Source organism: Neophocaena asiaeorientalis, unplaced genomic scaffold, assembly GCF_003031525.2.
Source record: "Neophocaena asiaeorientalis asiaeorientalis breed wild unplaced genomic scaffold, Neophocaena_asiaeorientalis_V1.1 scaffold79, whole genome shotgun sequence".
NCBI classification, from domain to species: domain Eukaryota; kingdom Metazoa; phylum Chordata; class Mammalia; order Artiodactyla; family Phocoenidae; genus Neophocaena; species Neophocaena asiaeorientalis.
In genome coordinates this window covers 2,605,025-2,627,729 of record NW_020175402.1, presented here as the reverse complement: position 1 = coordinate 2,627,729, position 22,705 = coordinate 2,605,025, and the positions used below count along the sequence as shown (strand labels likewise).

General features: G+C 56.9%; 1 protein-coding gene across 1 annotated transcript in view; it reads left to right on the top strand.

The window, feature by feature from the left end:
* Positions 1 to 2,559: 2,559 nt before the first annotated feature.
* Positions 2,560 to 22,705, top strand: part of MYOM3 (myomesin 3) — a 43,832-nt gene continuing 23,686 nt past the window's right edge. Inside the window, exons 1-14 of the mRNA XM_024766849.1 lie at positions 2,560 to 2,720; positions 3,004 to 3,084; positions 3,805 to 3,964; positions 4,673 to 4,830; positions 8,699 to 8,794; positions 10,438 to 10,526; positions 12,215 to 12,259; positions 12,741 to 12,881; positions 14,336 to 14,497; positions 15,120 to 15,261; positions 16,238 to 16,437; positions 17,115 to 17,168; positions 17,558 to 17,685; positions 20,456 to 20,639. Of these exons, the coding sequence (XP_024622617.1) occupies positions 2,560 to 2,720; positions 3,004 to 3,084; positions 3,805 to 3,964; positions 4,673 to 4,830; positions 8,699 to 8,794; positions 10,438 to 10,526; positions 12,215 to 12,259; positions 12,741 to 12,881; positions 14,336 to 14,497; positions 15,120 to 15,261; positions 16,238 to 16,437; positions 17,115 to 17,168; positions 17,558 to 17,685; positions 20,456 to 20,639 (1,801 nt within the window). The remainder of the gene's footprint in view (positions 2,721 to 3,003; positions 3,085 to 3,804; positions 3,965 to 4,672; positions 4,831 to 8,698; positions 8,795 to 10,437; positions 10,527 to 12,214; positions 12,260 to 12,740; positions 12,882 to 14,335; positions 14,498 to 15,119; positions 15,262 to 16,237; positions 16,438 to 17,114; positions 17,169 to 17,557; positions 17,686 to 20,455; positions 20,640 to 22,705) is intronic.

Here is a 22,705-nt window from a genome sequence, read left to right as displayed (position 1 = left end):
GTCCCTCCCTCCTCTGCCCCCCCCCCCCCCCCATAGTTCTCATCCATTATCATCACACTGCTTCAGCGCTGCTATATTTAAGGCCCGTGCAGGCTCCAAGATCACATTCTTCTCCCGGTCCCCGCTGAGTCCAGGGCAAGAAGAAATCAAGGACCCTCTCATCCTCTGGAATCTTCTGCCCAGAGACACTAAGCGGGCACGGCTGCTTCTGTGAGTCACCTCCAGGGATCAGGGGTGGGGAGGGAGACCTCCAGGTAATGAGACCCTCAGCTTTCCATTGGCAAGTGGAGTGTGTGTGTGTGTGTGTGTGTGTGTTGGGAAAGGATCCTGGGAGATTTGGAAAGCAAAAGTATACATGTGCTTAGGTATCACCCCAAGTGGAAATGAGAGGGGATTCTAGAAAAAAACCTCTGCCCCATTACACTGTTCTGTGTGGCCCTGGGTCTTCTGAGCTGAGCCTTCTGTGATGTGAAAGCTACAAAACACACACACGCGCCCACACATATCACTTGGGGATGCCCTGAGAAGTGGAGGCTTTCCTGTAGGAAGCAGGCATCAGCAGGGACCAGGTTGAACCGGCAGGTCCAGCAAACCTAGAGCAGTCCTGACAGAGCCCTGCTTGGCCGGACCGGCAGGCAGGGGATGAGCGCAAGCCCGGAGGGGCCGCACGGCAAGGCGGGGAGGGCGTTCATCCAGCCTGGGCTCGCTGGCACGAAACCGAGGCCAGCACTCCAGCCTCGGAAGCTGGTGGGAGCATTAAGAGCACATCCCAGGCTGGGCAGGCTGTGTCTCCGCTCCCGCCCACAGGACCCAGCTTTCTGCCATCAGGGCTCTGAGTCACTGTGCTTGGTGCACGTCTCTTCCACTCCTGAGGAATAGGAGAGGCCTCCTTGCCCCTTCTCACTGAGGGATGCTGTCAGGGGACCGGGCGGGGCAGGGCTGGGGGTGGGCGGCAGACAGACTGAGGCTTGGGAGGAAAGTGGAGTGGGTGGGGAAAGTCACACAGCAGGACCCCTGGCCCGCGGCTTTGCACCCTCCGGGGCGGGCACAGGGGACGATTTCCCTTTCTGGCCGACCACACCCTGCTGACCCCTCCGCAGCAGGCACACGGCACTCTGGGGACAGGACTGGGAAGCTGCGATCTCCTTGCTGCCTAATCCTTAGCCTCAGTCATCGCTTTAAAAAGAATCGACGGCTCATCCGCTAAAGCCAGGGGTCTGGTTGCAGGCGGCCCTGGAGGTCAGGGATGAGCGCCAGGCCCACCCTGCTGCGCCAATCAGGAACAGAGCATCCGGGGAAGGGAGCCAGCAGCTGATGCCAGGGAACGTTAACCCTCAGCTGCTGGGGCCGGGGCCACGTGTCCCAGGAAAGCCGGGGGCCTCCCTCCGCAGGGTGGTACCCAGCGGCTCTCTCCTTGGCGGTGAGGAGGAAGGAACAGAAAGGGCAGGCCAGTCATTCTCTGGGTGCAGGCAGACCCTTCTTCTCAGGAGGAAGCGGATGGGAAGCCCAAGGGGTGACTGTGCCGTTGTGTTCAGCCGAGGTCACTGTAGGAGGCCAAAGGAGCCTCACGGGCAGCCTTGGTCTCGGCGGACACGCTGCAGCAAGCCAGTCTGCCTTGGGCGTCCTTTGTGGATGCCCAAAGTGAGCCAACTTATAGGAACCGGAAGGATCAAACCCAGTAAAATTGACCCTGGGCAGCCTGAGCCCCCTGACACCTCCAAACAGGCCCTTTTAGGCCAAGGATCTCTGATGAGGTCAGCGGGCCCACCTACCACATCATGGACTTAGAGAAATGGTCCCCCACGGGCAAGTTCACACCCAGGTCAGAAAACAGTCCCGCACACACACTCCGCCGTAGCCAGCAGGCCCCGAGGGAGAGGCACGGACAGGGCAGAGCCGGACCTCATAGAAGCAGACAGGAGAGGGCTGAGGGGGTGGGCCCCCCTTCTGCTTCCGCTTTCATGCCCAGGGTCTACATCAGTGCCTCCCAGGTCGGAGGCCTGGCCCCGAATTCCCACCTGGAGAAGGATTGGAAGCCATTCCAGGGCTTCCACCAGGCATCTTAGAGCTTCAGCATCAGAGGGCCCTCAGAGGCCTGGTGGTGACACCGCACCCCAGATCTGGGAAAGAATTTAGTGCAAAGAACCCAGAGCTAGCTAGCTGGGGGTCCCCCACTCTCCTCGCCTGCCTCTCCACGGCCCGGACATCAGAGTGTTCAATCCCTCACCGTCTGGGAGGCTGAGACCCGGAGAAGGGAGGGCCTTGCCCAGGTCATGTTGCGGGGGGGTGGCGGATGGGGGCAGATGCCGCTGGAAGCCGGGAGCCGCTGGGGCAGCACATGGAGTGGTGGACAAGCCAGGCTGAGAGCGCAAAGCCTGCCTCTGTCACCTGGGGCGGGTCCCCCCGCATCGGGCCTGAGCTCCCCTGTCTGCCCACGGGAGAGAGAACCCCTACCGGCAAACCTCCAGAGAGGCTGGCGGACCCCACGGGGAAGGGGCGGGTGGACGCCTGGTGGAGTGACCGTGTACCTTGGCTCGGCAGGTTGTCGCTCTTGCAGCCATGACTCTGCCTCAGAGCCCGGGAGGTATGGGGGAGCCCCGGGCACCCCAGGCCATGGCGATGCACAGGCTGGAGCACCGCCACGAGGAAGAGCAGAAATCTGAGCAGCAGCGCACCTTGCGGATGGGCTCCTCCACGCGGAAACGGACCTTCCGCAGCAGGTGGGAGCCTCGGGGACCCACCCCGGCCCCTGCGCTTCCCCCAGGGCCCTCGGTCCGCCGGGGAGGCACAGCTCTGCTCTCTGGGGGCCCCGGTCTGCGGGGGGAGGCGTAGCCCTGACCTCTGTGTACTTGAGTTTGAGGAGACAGGCACAGCCCTGCTTTCTGAGAGCCCGGTGTGAGGAACGAGGGTGCCTGCTAGTACCCCGAGGTAGGAGGATGGATCCCCCAGCCAGACCCCCAGCCAAACCTGCAGGAGCCATGACCTCTCTTTTCCCGGGGGCAGCGAGGAAGAGTATCGGTTCAGCGCGGCAGACTACGCCCTCGCAGCAGCCCTGGCTCTGACGGCCTCCTCAGAGACGTCGTGGTAAGTCAGGTGACCTTGCCAGAGAGCCCTGGGCTGGGAAGAGGTCGTCCTGTCCAGTCCTCTGCCTCCCCACTGGGCTCCCACACTCAGCTTAAAGAACCTGCCCGAAGTTACACATCTAGAGTAAGCGGCTAGTCAGAGGTTTAAGCCCGGGGCTGACTGACCACAAGGCCCGCTGCACCACCCTCTGGATGAGCCCTCAGGCAATAGTGAGGGAGCATCCCCGGCGGAGAGGCTGGTGGGGGTCTGTACTTCACCACCCGGCTTCCGTGGCGGGGAAGGAGGCGGGGATGGGGAGAGGAGGAACAAGGAAAGCAGCCCACGTTTTGGACACGAGGCCCAAGATGGGAAGGCCTCTGAGCCTGAGAGCATCAGGAGGCCTGGGTCCTGGTCCTGGCTGGCCTGGAGCAGGTTACCCAGCCTCAGGTCCCTACCCTGTAGGATGGGGAGACTAAGACCTGTCCACCTGCTTGCAGTGAAAACAAGAGGAACGATGGCTTGTGAAAGAGCCTTGTGAATTGGATCAATCATATTCACTACGCCGTCTAAAAGCCGGACCCACGCAGGGTATTCTGGAGGCAAGAGAGGATTAAGAGTTGCCCTTGTCCTCAAGAAGCTTTAAGTGTGGCCGGCAGTGCTGGGCGTGGGGAAGGCAGGGCCAGGGCGTCCCCACATCACCACCCCCAGAGTCTCCACCCCTGACGGCCTCCGTCACCACAGGGAGGCCCAGCTGAGGCGCCAGACCAGCACCGTGCAGCTGGAGGAGAGAGGGCAGAAGCGGGTGGGCTTCGGCAATGAGTGGGAGAGGACGGAGATCGCCTTCCTACGGACCCAGTGGCTGCTGCGCCAGAGGCGAGACCGGAAGGCGCTGAGATGGCGGGTGAGAGGGATGGGCTGGGGCCTCCAGGGCCCTGAAAACTGAGACCCATCACACGCCATCCAACTCAACCTACCCCCTTCTCAAGAAGAGCCGGACATCCCAGTGCCCCTACCCTCTAGCTGCGTGACCTTGGTCAAGCAATAATTCTAACTGAGCCTCGGTTTTCTCATCTGTAAAATGGGTGTATGTGGTACCAATGCTTGGAGTCGAGGTGGGAAGTAAATGAGGTCAAGCTGGTAAAGTCACTTTCCCAGTGCCTAGAACACAGAAGACCCTCAGGGAATGCTACTCTTAACAAATGTCAGGGATCTGAAGCCACTTCCATACCCCCTCCCTGGGCAGGACAACAATAGCTGTTATACTTACATGGGTGTTATCAGTGCCTATGTTTTTCGCATATTAACTCATTTAATCCTCACTGCAACCCCACAGGAGGGTGGGGGAATATTATTATCATCCCCATTTTACAGATAAGGAAATGGAGGACTGGCCTATGGTCTCACAGCTAGTAAGTAGCAGCGTTTGGCCTTGACCCCACGCCCTGCCCTCTGTGGCACGCTGCCTCTCAGCCGCTGGTGGGGGGGTGCGTGGCTCTAGCCCACGTGGGCCCAACTCCAGAGCCTGGGTGTCGGGGGAAAGGTAACAGCAAAGACTGGGGAGAGGTGGTGCCCCGGCTCACAGAAGTCACAGGCCCCTTCCCACCTCCAGACAGAGAAGAAGGTCCGGGAGGCCAAGGAGCTGAGGGATCTGTGTTCCGGACGCGGGCCCTGGTTCTGGATCCCACTGCGCTCCCACGCTGTCTGGGAGCACACCACGGTCCTACTGACCTGCACCGTCCAGGCCTCGCCTCCACCCCAGGTCACCTGGTAAGCCTCCGGGGGGCAGGAGAGAAGGGGTCCTTGCCCTGCCCCCATGCTCTGGGCCTCTGGGGGTTCCCTGAGTGTGAGTTCCTTACACCCAACACCTCCCTTCCAGGGACCCGGCCCCTCCCCTAGAAGTTCCTGCCGCCTTAGAAAAGCTGCAGACCCACAGACCCTGAGCTCTGCCCTCCCCAAACAGAGCAGCAGCTGCTGGGGAGGCTCAAGAGGGGTTATTCTTAGCTGCCTCCCAGCCAGCCTGGGGCTAGAAGTCTGGGCTGCCTGGGGAGCCAGCGCTTGTAAAAATATGATTCTGGTGGCATGTGAAGGCAGCTGCTCTGAGCTAGACATCCCTGGGGCTGCAGGAAGATGGGGGGAGGCAGGGAGGGCGGGAGCCCTGCAGTGAGAAGGAGCTCAGGCCTCGCTCTCTCTCTGCCAATTTGGTGTGTGGTCTCAACTATGGCTCTTAACCTCTCTGGTCCTGCCTCCATTTCCTGTTCTGTAAAATGGGTTGAAGACCTCCCATCCGGCTTGCACGTGGTGAGGATTTAATGCCACGACAACGTAGAAGCCCTCAGAACTTGAAAGGTGCTGGGAAAGCAGGAGGTGCCATTCCTGGGAGTGAACCCGTGACAGAACCACAGAGTCGAAGCCTTGCTGGTGGAAGCGGGCAGGGGCAGGAGCCTCCTGAATGGGCCTGGTGGAGGTGGGGGTGGAGAGTAGGAAAGTGATCATACAGTTGGCTTTTCTTTCTTTTTTTTTTTTTCCTTAAAGCATATATAATGCCTCAGAAGTCAGAGAAAGAAAAAGAGCTTAGGCCAATAGCAGTCAAGAAAAGTGTTCTGAGGGAGGTGGCCTTGGGGTGGTCATTGCCGGGTGGCATTCATTCAAATTCCTTGGGAGCCAAGGCAGTCCGGTAGGAGGACCGCTCCCAACAGCCAGCCTGGGCTAAGTGCGGGTCAGCTGCTCAGCTGGCCTGGCCTGGCAGCTAAGCCCTGCCCTGCCCTGGCACTGAGGCCCACATCTAAGCCATGCCATGGGAGCCTCTTGGGAGGGAGTCTTGTTTCCACCCTTGCCAGCAAGGTTGCCACAACAAGGAGCTGAGCATTCTTTGTAAGTGGCAGAGGCCAAGGCCAGGCCCACCTCCAGCCAGAGGGACTCAGGTGGCCCCCGGGGCTCCTGGCTTTGGGATCTGGTTTCCCATCATCAATCACCTCCGGCAGGGCCACACATCATCCTGGGATTGGCCTCCAGAGCTCTGCCCAGGCCCTGATAGAGACCCAGCCCCCAGGTCAGCAGGAAGATACTGGCTGCCCAGGCTTGTCAGGCGAGTCCATTCATTCACCAATTATTGAGCACTTCCTGAATGCAGGGGCAACTTCAGGGCGAGTTAGGCAAGGCCCAGGCTGGCTATGTTTATACTGCAGAAGTGGGCCCTGGCCACAATTCATTAATGTCAGAATCACTCTCCCAGGCCAAGTAGCCTTCAAAAGTAAAATCTCACACCAAAATATGGGGAATTCCCTGGCTGGCCAGTGGTTAGGACTCGGCGCTTTCACTGCCAGGGGCATAGGTTCGATCCCTGGTGGGGGAACTAAGATCCCACAAGCTGCATGGCCAAAAAAAATTAAAAATTAAAAAAATAAAGGTGGGGAGGGGGGAAAAGAACAGCAGAATATGTAGGGGAAAAATAAACCTAGAAAAATAATAAAAATCTCACTCTTTTATGTGGGCCTCTCTGAGCTAGGCTCTAGGCTGGGTACCTCCTCATCTTCGCTGTCTCACTTAATGCTGTTTTATGATTGGCTGCCATTCAGCCTCATCCTTCAAGGGCCTGCCATACAGGCAGGAGACTGAAGCCCAGAGGGGGGCAAAATGAGACCTCATGTCTCTGGCTGCCCAGGTTGTGCCCAGAGCTGCAGCTGCTGCTTTTTCTGGGAAAGGCAGAAAGCTGGCCAGGCTGAGTTGTCTGGAATGCTCCTGACAGCTGGCGGGTGGGGGTGCTGACCTTGGCCCCCAGGCCTGGGAGATGTGGAAAGATTGGGCACGCAGATTAGGCACCATCCTCCCCACAGGAGACTTAGTTGGGCTCCTTTCAGAAGAGGTCACAGCCTGGGGGCTATGTAGTGGGGCGTGGGCACAGCACTGTTTGGTTGCCATGGAGACAAACGGGGCGGGGTGGGGGGGGGTTGCTGTCCAAGGAAGGTGATGTACTGAGGTTGGGGTGCCCTCTCTTGGCCAAGGCCTCCTCTTTGAACTCAACCACCACTGGGGCTGACTTTTCATGCAAAGGTCTCATGGACACAGAGGCCCAGAGAGGGGGACTGATTTGCCCAAGGTCACACAGCAAGCTAATTTTCACAGACATTCACTCGCCAGCCCCGACTCCTCAGGCCTCCAGAACATACCCCAGTGGGCTGTGGACAGACACAAGGCCACCTCATTGTTCAGTGTCTGTGGCAGATAAAACCAGACCCCAGAGTTCACAGAAAACAAAAGGAAGTATCCAGGGTAGAGCGGGGCGGGGACGATCTGCGGGGCCATGCTCGGGAATCACATGGGAAATTTTAAAAATTACTGATACCCAGGTCCCATGCCCAGAAACTCTGATTTCATTGGTCTGGCCTTCAGACTGGGCATGGAGATTTTTTTAAAGGCTTAAATAAGATAGATCTTTTTTTTCTTTCATGTAAATGTCTGATGTAGACAGGGTAGGGCTGCTATGGCAACTCCACCACAGATTCCTCGGGGACGCAGGCCTGTTCCCTCACACTGCTTCAGGGCACAGGCCTTCCTGGTTCGAGATGCAGCCCTCATGGCCATATTCTTGCCGCAGAATGGAGGGAAAGATGATGGGAAAAGGGGCAAAGGATGTCATCAGAAGCTTGTACTTGCTTTCTGCTGACAAGACTTAGTTTAGTCACATGGCCACACCTAGCAGAAAGAGAGGCTAAGAAACATGTTATATTTACTTTAGAATAAGAGGGAGAATGGCTACTGGAGACCAATGAGCAGTTTCTGGTGCAAATTCTCAAAGGCTTACGTTCAGACTCTGAGCATGGAGATTGTTAAAGCTTCCTCTAGTGATTTTAACAGGAACTGAGATCAGGGGCTTCCCTGGTGGCGCAGTGGTTGAGAGTCCGCCTGCTGATGCAGGGGACACGGGTTCGTACCCCGGTCCGGGAAGATCCCACATGCCGCGGAGCGGCTGGGCCCGTGAGCCATGGCCGCTGAGCCTGCGCGTCCGGAGCCTGTGCTCCGCAATGGGAGAGGCCACAGCAGTGAGAGGCCCGCATACCGCAAAAAAAAAAAAAAAAAAAGAACTGAGATCAAGAACTGTTGTCCTTGAGGTTGACAAGAATGTAGGGATAGGGAACTTTCCTTGGTACCCCCTTCAGAGAGGAAGGAAAAGCTGGGGCCTGGTCCTTGGGGGATACCACTGGTAGGGGGAGGGGCAGATACCCCTAATGACAGCTCCCTCTTCTCGCCCTCCAGAAGAGAATGAACCCTTGAGCATCTACAGCAGGGGTTCCCAACTCCTGAAACATCCCCCTCCCCATGCCTCCCGGTCTGTGGAAAAATTGTCTTCCACGAAACCGGTCCCTGGTGCCAAAAAGGTTGGGGACCAGTGATATGTACAGCCTTCAAGCTTTACATATCTTATCCCATTTAATCATCACAACAACCCTACAAGGTCAGTGCAGTTATTATTCCCATTTCACAGATGAGGAAAACTGAGGTTCAGAGCAGTGAAAGTGCTGCCCTGGGTCACACAGGTAAGCAGCACAAAGCCAAGGTTGGAATCCAGGTCTGAGAGGCTCGGGATCCTTCCCACACAGAATCACACTGCCTTCCACACACCACTGTGTCTCTACAGGTACAAAAATGACATGCGAATTGATCTCCGCCTCTTCCCTGCCGGAAAGTACCGAATCACCAATAACTATGGACTGCTGACACTGGAGATTAGGAGGTAGGACCATGAGCCCTAGAGCCCCATGGCCCCCAGTCCTAGCACTACCACGGCCACAGCAATGAATCCAAACCCTTCCTCAGAGCTATGAACCAAGTCAGCCTCATCTTCAGAAGTATCTGGGGTGCTTGTTAAAATACTGATTTGTGGGATGTACCCTCCTTTTGCCCTCAGAGAGTCAGATTAAATAGTTCTGAAGTGCGGCCCAGGCATTTGTATTTAACAAACACCCCCATGTGATTCTAAAGCCTTGGAATACACGGTGAAAATTTTGGACTCAGAGGCTAGCAGCAAGGACTGAATGAATGCTGAGCTAGGCATGCAGGGAGAGCTCCTTGCTGGAGGAGAGAAAACACACGTATACACACACACAGACACACACACACACACACACACGTGCAAGGGGAAGCAGCTGGAAGGAGAGAGTTAGGTAGGCCTTTCAGGAGGTGGTGAGTCTTAAGCATGGTTTTAAAAGAAGAGGCAGGATGTATGGAGTGAGAATTTGAGCACAGTCTGCCCCGAAGTGTGCATTATGCGTACGAGCTGCCAGGTGTTGAATTCCTCCCGGTGCTAAGCCCTGTGCTTGCTGCTTTACACATATGGTTGATAATGCCCACCACCATTCTCAACAATGCAGGGAAGCGTTGTTCTGTCCGTGTTTCAGGTGAGAAAACTGAGGCTCTGAAAGATTAACTGTCTTGCGCAGCCTGTACAGGGCAGGGCCTGGGTTTGAGTCAGTTCTCTCCATCTGGGTTCTTTCCAATACACCAAACCCTCCACCTCAAGCAACTCGGGCTTCAGAGACACAAATATGAACAGGACCCTCGAGAAGCAAAGTGAGGCTACATGGACATAAATACCTGACCATCCAAGGCTACAAAGGGAGGCGCCCCGTGGGCTGCACAGTTGGGGAGAGCATGCAGGGCTGGGCAGCCTGGAGGGACACATGGAACCGGGCCCTTGAAACGAGAGGGATTCCTGCCCTGAGCAGCCAGGGGAGGTGAGGGGGCACCAAGGGGCCTCTCTGCTTGCTGATGGGGTTGGATGTGTGACTTGTGTCCTACCATCTACCCTCTTTGCCACCATGGTGCCCTGGGATGGAGCTGGCCCAAGCCTCCACTGGGAACAAGATAAGGCTGGCCTGGCTGGTGGTGAAAACCAGGCCTGCGGTTGAGAACTCCTGGGCATCCGGCCCAGTTCTGGCACAGACTGGCAGTGTACCTGGGGCAACTCCAGCTCCAGGGTTCTGCTCTGGAGGTGTTGATAGAGCCAGAGGCCGTGCCTGGGGGAGGGCTCGTCACCTCAAAGCTCGGTTGAATTCCAGTTGCTCTGGGACTCTGGACAAGTCACTTAGCTTAAGTGTTCTGATAACAATCATATTTCCAAAGCACTTTCACCTGAGGTGGTTTAGGCTGCTGCTACGTCCGGAGATTTTCAAAGGAGGACTTGGAGGCGTGGAGAGGGACAGTGGCAGCCCAAAGGCCCCCAGCTTCTCAGAGGCAGGCCCTGACCTAGAGCCTGAAGTCCTTCCCCAGGCCTTCCTGTTAACCCCCCCTTCCCCCCACACCCCACCTGCACGGGGACTTGAGCTGCCCGTGGAGCCCAGCCGTCTCGGGGGGAACCTCTCCCTCCCTGCTTTTCAGATGCACCATTGAGGACGCAGCCACCTACACAGTGATGGTCAAGAACGCCTACGGCCAGGCCTCCTCCTTCGCCAAAGTCCTTGTCCGCAGTGAGTCCTGCCATCACCAACAGGCCAGAAAGCCCACAGCAAACCCTAGATGAGCAGATGAGGACTTGAGTCTGCGTCAGACTCGGGGAGGGACACTCAGCCCAGGGGTATTTGGTCTGGGATCAGGTGACCAGGGCAGCCACTGGGATTCCCGCTCCCCAGGGCCTTCAGAGCAAGTGAGATCCTCCGCCCTCAGACTGTACCACCTACGTCCCTGTTCAAGGGGACCCCACCTGCCTGTGCCCAAAGAGCATATGCTCATCCCATCGAGCTGGGCTTGGGTCCAGATCCAGCTCAGGGCCTCTGGGAGGGCGGCCTGGCTACCAGCGGTCCTCAGGGGCAAAGGCCGAGTCCTACCAAGTCCCCTCCTGACCCCCCCTGCCCCTTTTGGCTTCTGGTACATATTCCCCAGTGGGCTCAGGTCCCTCCTGGAGGTTAATCACAGCGTGAGGCAGAGGAGACACTCAGGACTCTGCCAGGCCCCCGTCCACATGCTGCCTCTGGCGCTGACCAGCCGTGTGAGCCTGGGTGCCGTCTCAGTCACCTGATCTCCCCACCTGCAAAGGGGGCATCCTACCGCATCCCTCAGATACTCGTGTGGATTAAATGAGATGGTTTAGGTAAAACTTGGCTGGATCGGGCTCTCGGGGGAAGGCTAACGCTCCCTCCCCAGACCCCATGGCCAGGGCCGAGCCCAGCCCAGAAGGCCACACCTTAGAGCCCGAGGCTTTGCCCTCAGGGCCCCGAGAGAAGCTGCACGTGTGTGGGTTCGTGCACACACACCCACGCACACACCCACGCACACACACACACACTGAGCAGCAGACAGGCCAGCCTCTCATCGGACCTCCTTAAACTGTCCTTCACAGCCTCTCCACACCTCTGCCCTGTTCCCCAAATCGCTCTTGGTAGGCAGCTGTCCCCGCTGCCAGGCCAGGCTCTCTGGGTGGAATCTGAGCCGTCCCTATAGGCAGTGCCCAGAGTCGATTGCAACGTCAGGCATCGGGCCCTCAGGCCCTGCCTTCCTCTGTCCGCCCGTCCTTCCCATCATTTCATCCACATATCCCCATCCCTCCTCCATCAAGGCCATCCCAGCGACCAGTGTCACGTCCTGGCTTCAGGCTGCTGGGGTGCTCGCTATGTGATTATGCCTCAGTTTCCTCATTTGTATGAGAGGATAATGATGACGACAGACCAGGCTGCTGTGGATTGAACGAGTTAATAAGCGGCACGTGGTACACGCTATGTGAATAAAAACGTTCTCACTGTCCCCTGGTGGTCCGTGTCCACACCACCTTGGACTCCACCCTGAAGCCTCCAGGAGGCTCTCTTAGCGCTGCCCTGGACCCACCAGAAATCCCAGTCTGACCAGGCTCCACCTGTAGGACTGATTCTGGCGGTGGATTTGGGTAAAGGGAGGAAACCACCATTTATTGAGCACTGACTGTATGCCAGGTTCCTGCCGAGGGCTTTGTTCATGTGAACTCATGTATTCAGAACCCCCGCCACCATCAGGGAGGAGTCAGTAAGGAACTGAGGCACAGAAAGGCTAGGGAACTTTCCCCAAGCTGAAGGGGGAGCCACTGCCAGATCAGGATTCAAACCCATGACCAAAGGCCATGCCTCCAAAATCCTGTAGGAACGTGGGCTCTGAGCCTTCTCCAACTCCATTTGCTCTGGGTTTTCAGCTTACCTGGGGAAGGATGCTGGCTTCGATTCGGAGATCTTTAAAAGTAAGGAGGCTGGGGGAGGGATGGGCCTTCAGGGAGGAGGGTGTCTGGGGCTCCTCATCAGGGCCCCCAACAGTCCCCTTTAGAATATAGCCATCCACTGCCCACAAAGGGATGTCCACATGTGGTTTGCCTATAAACTGTTCATACCTGTAGACTGGTTTCTGGGGTCCCTAGGCACCCCAGAGCTGCCTCCAGCCGCTGCACTGACAGTGGCCAAGACTGGATGAGAAAAAGGCAAATCCAAAGAGACAAACCAGTATTTGCCGTTTCAGCTCATCTGGTCCCACCCAGAGAAATCTCTTCCCCACCCCCGGCCCCCAGGATCAGGCCCCCTCTTCTCTTTGTTAACACCACCTGCAAAACGGTGAATCCTGACCCAGAGGAGCGGGGACACCCCAGAAGGGTCCTCACTCGCATCTACGCCCCAGGCTAAGCTGGCAGCCTCAGAAGACTTCTGCCCTAAATTTCTGTTCCCACCCAGGACTGATGTTTGGCTCCAACGTGGAATTCACATCGGTGCTGAAACCAGTCTTCGCCCGTGAGAAGGAATCCTTCTCCCTGTCCTGCCTATTTTCTGAAGATGTATTAGACGCCGAGCAGAACATCCAGTGGTTCCGAGATGGTGAGGACCCCTAGTCCTGGCCCCTTACCTGCAGAGGCAGAGGTGGAAGCCAGAGAGGGACTAGAGCCCTGGCTCCATCCCCACCCCTGGGACCCCCGGTGGAGAGAGGAACTCAGCTATGCCCGCCCCCTAACTGGTACAAGCTGGGCGATGGGTGCCGATGAGGTAGAGGGAAGCAGAGCACAGCCAGGTGGGTTCAGATCAAGTCACCCTGCAAAGTGTCACCGAGCACCCGTGGTGCCAGGCCCTGTGCTGGGTGCTGGGGCAGGGTTAGGAACAGACATGCATGAGCTCAAGGGGCTGTCCATCCGGGAGGAAGCAGGAATCCAGAACACAATTGCACACTGCCCGCTGAGAGCCTGTGGTTGGCCAGGCACCAGCCCAGCCCTTTATATCTATGGGCTCGACATCGGCACCCTAGAGGTAGGTGGTGACATTTGAAGCAACAAGAACAGAGGCTAAGGCCAGGAGCAGGCCAGCCTGAGGAGGGTCAGGGCAGGTTGTGACAATTGCCTCGGGCTTTTCAGAGTCAGGGTTGTAGGTGTGGAGGCGTGGGGGGGGGGGGGGGGGGGTCATGGGCCAGGGCTGGGGAAGGCCGGTCAGCCAGGGAGGGGAGGAACAGCTGGGCTTCCTGCCCCATTCGTGACCAGGCCTGCAGCCAAAGGGCCAGGAGTACAGCCCCCTGACACCCCAGAGCTTGAGCCTGGGGAAGCTGCCCTTGCTGGGGGCTGGAGTGGAGGAGTGGGAAAGCCGCGAGCCCTGAGAAACAGCTGCGATAACAGGCAAAGAGCTTTCCCAAACCTGCAGGTCTTCCAGAACAGAGGTGCTGGCAGGAGGGAGGGGCCCTCGCGTGGCACAAAGAGCAGGATGGTGACAGCAGGACCGCGGGGCGAGGCCTAGAGCCCCAGAGCCCCTTCCCCCTCCCCGCTCTAAGGTCCCACCTTCCCAGTCCCCACACGCCTCACTGGCACCCCGACTCTTTCAGTAAGTCCCCTACCCCTTTCCTGAGTCCCCTCCCTCCATTAAGCTCACACCCCCTGCCCACCGAGCCCCACCTCCTTTCTCGAGCCCCCAGCATCCCAATGAGCCCCTGACCCTCACACAGGGCCCCATCTCTCTTGTTCCCACTTTTTCACAGGACCTCCGACTCCTTACCGAGCCGCTCACCCAGCCGCTGACCACTTCCCTGAACCCTCATTACCTCACTGAAGCCCCAGCCCCTTCCCTGGGCCGGGCCCTGCCACGCCCCGCCCGCCTCAAGCCTTCTGCCAAGCAGAGTTCAGAGGCCACCTTGGCAGAGTCCTGGAGGTCACCACCCTCTCCCCAACTACCCAGCAGAGCCTCAGGCTCTAGCCAGGCCAAGCTCACCTCTGCCTAGACCCCCAGAGCATCTGTGGGTTCCCAGGTGAGGCCCAGATCCCCCACGAGCTCACCCTGGACCCCTCCCTCTGCAGGGAGGCTGCTGAAGTCCTCCAGCCGCCGGCAGATCCTCTACGCAGACCGCCAGGCGTCCCTGAAGGTGTCCTGCGCCTACAAGGAGGACGAGGGTCTCTACACGGTCCAGGTGCCCTTGCCCTTTGGGCTCCGGGAGCAGAGCGCCTATGTGTTTGTGAGAGGTGAGGGGGCGGTGGGGGACCGGGGCTCTGCCTTGACCGATTTGCTGTGGGACATTTGGGCGAGTCCCTGCTCCTTGAGGCCTCGGTTTCCATGCTATATATTGGGGGTGCTGGGGTAGAGTCTCTCTAAGAATTCCTGTGCATCCCATGACCCTCCAAAGGGACACAGCCTGAGAGTCTGAGACGCGGAGCCAGCTGGAGAGGGAGGGCTGATCGTGGGCTGGGACCATTCTAGTCCTGGTTGATTTCTGTCTCCCAGCTTTGCCACTTCACTAGCTGGGTGATTTGGGGTAATTCACTTCTCTATGACACTCAGTTTTCCCACCTGCAAGATGGGGGTTTGCGCCGGGACTCAGAGATTAATTATGCCAATTGTTCAGGTGTGTGGCATAGAATGGGCCCCTAATAAACGGTACTCCTACCCCTACCCCCAGATGCTGTTGTTTGAAAGGAAGAGGCTGTTATTCAGGTCGTTCTCCTCGAGATCCAACTGAGCCCCTGGGGGGTGGTGAATGAGAAGAGGATGAGGGGTGAGAATGGGAGGGGGTCTGTCGCCAAGTGGACATTGACGGGAAGAGCCTCCCCCCACTCTCTTCCCACCCCCGCCCACCCCGGGCTTCAGATGCTGCAGCCGAGAAGCCCGGGGCTCCAGGATCCCCCCTGAATGTTCGATGCCTGAACGTGAACAGGGACTGCCTCATCCTGACGTGGACCCCGCCCAGCGACACCCGTGGCAACCCCATCACCAGCTACTCCATTGAGCTGTGAGTCGGTCTCTTCAGTGGCAGAGCCCATGGGGGTAGATGGCTCTGTGAGGATAAGCGTGGGGGCCACAGGAAAGAGGGACCCCCATGCCTGTCCCTGGAATAGGGCAGGAGGTAAATGTGTTATTTAGGGGCAATAGAAGGGTGTCCGCCCCTGGAGTCAGCCGCTGCCCTCTAGATCCTTCACAGCAGGAGCTGCCACTGGGAGGGGCAAACATCAGCGCTTGAAACCTGAGCACATGTGGATGCTGTCCTCCCTGAGTGCCGGAGACAGAGTAGCAATGACGCGGGAGGGAGGGGGCACACCAGGAAAGGGGAGGCCTAGAACATCCCACCTCCTTCACCTGCTGCCAGCTCCGAGGCCCTAGCTGGAGGTAAGCTAATCCAGCCACTCGAATCCTTACAACAATCCCTATCTAAGGGGGGCAGGGGGACTCTCTAGTGCCCCATTCTACAGATGAGGAGACTGAGGTACATGGCCCCATCCAGCCAGTACTGAGGACAGTGGCACCCAGGGGGGCACAGAGACCCCAGACTCCGAGGGTCACTCTGGAAGGCACTCCGACAGGGAGTGGACAGCCCCCTGGGGAAAGGCTAACTCGCCCACTCACAAGCCATGTGACCTTGGGCAAGTCATCTCACTCTCTAAACACGGATCCCGTTGATAGAGTGAAGGTAATCACACCTAACCGTGAGGACCATCAGGATTAAACGAGATAACAGGTACGGAGGGACACAGCATGGCTCCAGACACGCAGGAAAGCTCCATGAAAGGCACTAGCTATTTTGATTAGCATCGCGCTTGGTGGAGGATGGTGAGACGGCCTCCTGGGGCCCGAGGTTGGAACCGGGCTTTTAAATGGAGAGAGATGAGCTGGGCCGGCAGCCCAGGGCGGGGGAAGGGCCCTGGAAGAGGCCCACCCTGGGAAGATGTGAGTCATGGGCAGGGGCTGCAGCCGAGGCCTCTCTCCCACAGGTGCCAGGGCGAGTCCGAACAATGGGTGCCCTGCCACCAGGCCCCCGGCGGGACCTGTCGGTGCCCAATCCAGGGCCTCGTCGAAGGCCAGAGCTATCGGTTCCGGGTGAGAGCCGTCAGCAGAGCGGGCAGCAGCATCCCCTCCAAGGCTTCAGAACCGGTTGCCATGGGTGACCCTGAGGAAGCCCAGAAGAAGACAGGTGGGCACAGAGGCCCTGCAGGGACATTCCAGAGCATCAGTCAGGGCATACTCAGGACTGCCTCACGCAGGAGACAGGCGCACAGCCCCCATGCCAAGTCCTGATCCAGGAGGGGAGACACAGTCCAGCCCTCAGGAACCCCTAATCTGATGGAGGAGACACAGTGCTGTCCTTAGCAACCCCTAGCTGGAGGGGGAAGGTACAGCTCGTCTGATGGAAGAAACACAAACCTGTCCACACAAGATGCTAATCTGGGGTAAAACCACAGCACCCTCTTCAGATGCCCTTAATCTGAAGGAGGAAAACTGTCCTGCCTCAGAAGCCCCCAGCCTGGACGGCGGGGGGAACACAGCCCCCTCAGTTCTGAGGAGTCAGCCTGATTTGTATTTGCTGTGCCCTAGGGATCTGACCCCATCACTTCTCTCTGTCCCGAGAGGACAGAGCATCTTTGGGGTCCAAGAGCAGCAGTGCTGCACTTTGGACCCCTGAGATCGCTGGGGCCCAGATGGACCTGCTTGAGGACACACAGTGAGGGGCCAGAAGGCCAGGACCAGGAGCAGGGGAGGAATCAGCACCCAGAGTGGGGCAGGCCCTTCCCTGTGGCCTGCTGAGCCCGCCCACCACACACACCCTGCACCCCTTAGTTCTCCCCTAACATGTTCCCTTCTCCCCACTAGAGATCCCCTTTGATACAGGAAAAACGATCACGGTCAGCACAGATGATTCTGAAGGTACGTGTGAACCTCCTGACACTTTGTCTCAAAACTCCAGCCCCCTTTGCGGTTCTGGAAACTCTGGGCCACAAACTGAACCCAGAGGCAGAAGCTGTCTTGTGCAGGGTGCGGGGAGGCAAGCACGGGCAGGATCCAGGCTGAGGGGCCAGGCTCTCTGGTGGGCGACTGCGCCCCTCGCGGAGGAAGTAGACATCGGGCAAAGTCCCGGCAGGACGTGGGGAGACCTGGGTTCTGGCCCTGGCTCTGCCCGGCCTTGCTGGGTGACTGGAGCAAGTTCCTGCCCCTCTCTGGGCCCCAATTCCCTCCTCAATGAAGTGAGGGGCTGAGATCTGGGGTCTCCGACAGCCCACACATCTTCCCCCCCCCCCCGATGGCTCTGATTCCAGACTTCGTGACCATCCCCTCGCCCCCGACCAATGTCCACGCCAGCGAGATCCACGAGGCCTATGTGGTTCTGGGCTGGGAGAAGCCAAGACCCCGGGGCAAAGCCCCACTGACGTACTTCCTGGAGAAGGTACGGAGACCCCAAGGGCCCCAGCCCCAGGCCAGCCTGAGAAACAGACACGCTGTGTTACCAGGACATGGGGGGGTGTTCAGGGAGGCGCTGGGAGACCCCAACAGTGTCCCCTGGGAGGCCTGAAGAGAAGAGAATTTCCTGCCTGGGAGGCTTGAGCATAGCCCTGCACAGAGGCAGGGGGGTGGATTAAATGACCTTTCGAGGTTCCCTCCAGCCCTGAGAGGCCAGTTACTGATGGCAGTTCCGGAAACTGTTCACGGAAATATACAAAATTAAGAGACACAGACAATAACAACAGTAGATCCACCATGTCCTGCATACACCCACACCCCAAGTCTATCTGGCACCTGGTCACACATCGGGTTGAACACCTAACCTTGGCCAGGGCCAAGGTGGGAGGGAAGCCAGGATGGTGCCCACCTGCCAGGGTCATTGACGGACAGCACATACACGGCATGGGGGGTGGAGGTGGGTAGCACCAGGAGGCGTTTCTCCCTGGGGGCAGAGTAGGGGCAGGAGACTGGGGAGGGGGGCAGCTCATGTGAAATGGATTTCACAGTGGAGGGGAGGCATTGTGGCAGAGTAAAAAACAGCATGGTGTTAAGATCCATTCCATTCCTGACTTCTGCTGTGTGAGCTCCTTTGCTAAGTTCTCTGAGCCTCAGTTTCCTCCAGCATAGAATGGAGACCCTACCCTGTGAGGATGAAATAAAAGCAGCACATAGCCAGGGCCCGCAGCCCTGGGACTGTAAACCCTTCCCAAGGAGATGCTCTTGCCTCTGATCCCCCTAAAGGAAGACACCGGGTTTACCTTCTCATTACTCGCTGGGTCCAGCACGGTACCCAGCACATGGCAGGTGGACGGTACAGGTTTAGTGAATCAAGGAATAAAAAGGTTCCAGGGAAGAGTCTGTAGCTCTCGTTGTCCAGATGGGCCTCTCTGCACATTCACAGGTGATCCTATTTCTCTGACATGGGAAAGCTATGGATAATGGAGGATCTGTTTTGTGAGGCTATAGAGTATAATGGCTAAGACCTTGGAGTCAGACTGCCTGGGTTCTAATCTTGTCGCTGCTACTTACTAGCTGTGTGACCTTGGGCAAGAAAATTAACCTCTCTGTGCCTCAGTTTCTTCTTCCATGAAATAGACATAATAATTGTACATCTTATAGGGTTGATGTGAGAATCAAATTAACTAAAGCACGTCAAGACTTAGAACAGAACTTGGCACACAGTGGGTGCTCAGCCGTGTTCCTTGGTTTTTGTAGCGATTTCTTAGCCTACCTGGGTTCTAGGCTACTGACAGCCAGGTGGGCCTTGGGAGGGAAAAGCACAGAGAGGGCAGGGTCAGTGGGTCCCCCCAGGGCTTCTAGGTTTTAACTCTCACACCCAGACTCGGCAGAAGTGGCCTCTGGGTGCCTTATTAACCTGCATCACCCTCGGCTCTTCACCCTCTATCTACCCAGAGACACAGGATTTATGGCTGCCTTTGGGGCCCCTGATGCTGTGTAGAATGAGCAGGTTTGGGGGTACCCACACCTGAGCTTAAATACCAAATATGCCAGCTATTAGATGCGTGACTTTTGGCCAAGTTACCAAAACTTCCTGAACCTGAATTTCCTCATTGGTGGGGTAATTAACCCTTACTTTGCAGAGTTATTGTGAGAATTCATCCATTTACTCATGTATTCATCCCACAAACATAGACTGAGCACCTCTCATGCGTCAGTACCGTTCTCAGTGGTGGATAAAACAGACAAACTCCTGTCTCCAGAGCTGAGATTGGAGTAGGGGGTGGGTAAGGGGTGGATGACAAAGAAGATGAATCCAAAAAGTATTTGGCACATTTGCTAATGGTAGGAGCTTAGGAGAAAGACAGACAGCATGGAGGGGATTTGAAGTGTTGAGGGAGGGGCTGCTGACCTTTCATATGGGGGGCGGTGCTGGGGAGGCCACTCTGAGAAGGTGAGTTTTGAGTAAAGACCCAAAGGAAGTGAGGGGCAAACCAGAGATTTCTGGGGGAAGAACATTCCAAGAAAAGGGACCAGCAAGTGCAAAGGCCCAGAGGCGGGGATTGGGCCTGGCACCATCAAGGAACAGCCGGGGGACACAGAGCCTGGTGAGTGGGCAAAGGGGGGCATGGAATGTGGCCAGACAGGTGGCAGGAGTCAAGCCATGGAGAATTTCACTCTGAGGGAGATGTGGGGCTTGGGAGGGCTCTGGGCAGACACGGATGTGATCTGACTTGTGTTGTAAAAGGATGCCTCTGCCTGTCATTTGGAGAAAAGACTGAAGGGAGTTAAAGGTAGAAACAGGCAGACCAGTTAGGAGGCTATTGAGATAACTCAGGTGAGAGACGATGGTGGCTTGGATCAAGGTTGTGGAGGGGAGCATGAGGGTGATAAGCCATGGTTGGACTCTGGATAAATTTCGAAGGTAGAGCCAACTGGGTTTGTTGACAGAGCATCTTCGGGGGATGAGAAATGAGAGAAAGAGTCCAGGATGGCTCCCAGGGTTCTGGCCTGAGCAGCTGAAAGGACGGGTGCCACTAACTCGATGTGGGCTGCATTGGCAGGGGGGCAAGTTCCGGGGTCAGTTCTGTTGAATGTGAGATGCTCGATGGGCATCCAGGTAGAGACGTCACGGAGGCAGGTGGATCCAGAGTTCAGGTGTTGAGGGGCAGCCTGGGCCAAGGATAGAAGTTAGTGAGAGCACATGTGGGAAGGCAACCACTTAACCAAAGGCAAGTTTCTCTCCCTTGTCACAGTCGGTCATAAGTAGTGGCACCTGGGAGGCCATCAACTCAGAAACGCCTGTGAAATCCCCGAGATTCGCCCTTTTGGATCTGGAGAAAGGGAAGTCGTACGTCTTCAGAGTGCGAGCGATAAACCAATACGGCATGAGCGATCCCTCGGAGCCCAGCGAGCCCATCGCCTTGAGGGGGAAGCCAGGTACCTGTGTGATGCAGGAGGTGGGGCCAGGCCAGGCCAGACCAGGCTGTCAGCATCCGGGGCTCGGGACCCCATGGCTGCAGGGACACAGCCGTGCTCGTTTCTCTGTCCTTCACCACTTCTACCTATCACGAAGCTGAAAAGCAACATGATCACAGGCCTGTAAAACTTTAGACCATCAAGAATTATTGATACATTTCTCTGGGCAAGAGGCTCTTGAAAGTATAGACATTTTTTTCTAGATCAACAATTCACAGGTTGCAGGATCCAGCCAGATCCAGCACAGGATCTGAGTGTGACCAAGTGGTCCCTCAGTTCTAAACGTCTCCAACCAGGGCCTGACCCCACCTTGTGCAGCCAGGAGTGAGCCCCTGGGCAGGCCTCTGGCCCTCTCCCTGGTCCCACCCCAATCCGCCTCACCAGGTGGGGCCCCTCTCATCTGAAGCACAGCGTGGGCCTGGGCAGGTCATTTCTGAGCTGCGAACCTTGGTGTCCTCACCTGCCAAACCCGTTGTTCTGAAGGCCTGGTTATCGCCCCCACCTGTGGCTCCTTCCTGAGTCTCCCAGCGGCAGCTCCATCCTGGTCCTGACTTCCCGGGGTTCCCTCTCTCCTCTCAGGCCTCTGGATTCTGATAAGATCAGAAGGTTCCCTGCAGCTGCCATCACCAACTAGTCCTTTAAGGAACCCAGCTGTAGCACTGCCCATCTGAGAAGAGCCTGATATGCTGCAAGGCCTGTCTGGGGAAGATTTCAAAGTCCTAGATTTGTACTGTTTCAATAATGTAGAAAAAAGAAATATATATATATATATATTCATAGTAAGTATAAATAGGTTGGTGGGCAAATGGAGTTTTTCTTTAATTCTGGTCTGGTTAACATTTAGTCTTGACTCAGGGGCCCGGCCAGTGACTGGTTTGTGACTGGATGTGGGCCGTCTCTGGACCACAAGGTAGCCTTAGGGCAAGGTTCTGGTACAGTTCGGAGAAGGAAAGGAGAGGAAAAGAAGAGAGAGGAGGGGAGGAGAGGAAAAAAGAAAAGACATTTACTTGTATTATGAAAGTGAAGTTATTGTACAAAAATGGGAAAATACAAAAGAAGCGAGAGAGAGAGAGAGAGAGAGAGAGAGAGAGAGAGAGAGAGAGAAAGAGGAAGGGAGGGAGGGAGGGAGGGAAGAGAATTCCCTCCACCCCAGGATCCCGCTGACCAAGGGTAACCACTGTGAACATCTAGGCGCTTGGGCCTCTGGCCTTTGACGCATGCACGCCAATGCATCTTTCTGAAAGTCCAGTCAAACCACGTGTAGAGCTTTGCATTCTACCTTTTACAATTAACATTATACCACAAACATAGCCTCAGGTCTTGAAATCATGATGTTAGTGTGTGAGTACTACTCCATACATGGATGCCCTCAGCTCAAGTTCTTGCCTACGGGTCGAATCAGGTCTCTTGGACACATGGGGCCCCTGAGTGCCCTCCTTCTACCCTCTCCCACCACCCAACCTTCATCCATTGTCACACTGTCTTCAACCTGACAGGCTGAAGTTGCTGACAGGACCTTCCTGAGCCCAGGACCCCAAGTCTGTTTCTCAGTACTTCCCCTGGGCCAAGTGCAGAGCCTGGCTCAGAGCAGGCACTCAGTAGTTACTGGATTTATGTTGGATTGATGTTGAGTTCAGCCTCTGCCTGTTGACTTTGAGGCACCACCAGAACACTAGGAGAGGTGTCCAGGGAAAAATGGAAGTGAGGCTCTAGAATTCAGGAGAGAGAGCAGGCCTGGAGGTAAAGCCTGGGGAGTCACCTGCAGAGTGGTGAGGGCTGAAGACATGGGAATAGATGGACACTTGAGATGAGAAAAGAGGAGAAAAATGGAGCAAGTCAAGGAGCAGACACTTGGAGGAGTCCCACATGTGGGGACAAAAGAAAGAGGGGGAGGGCTTCCCTGGTGGTGCAGTGGTTGGGAGTCCGCCTGCCGATGCAGGGGACACGGGTTCGGCCGGGCCCGTGAGCCATGGCCGCTGAGCCTGCGTGTCCGGAGCCTGTGCTCCGCAATGGGAGAGGCCACAACA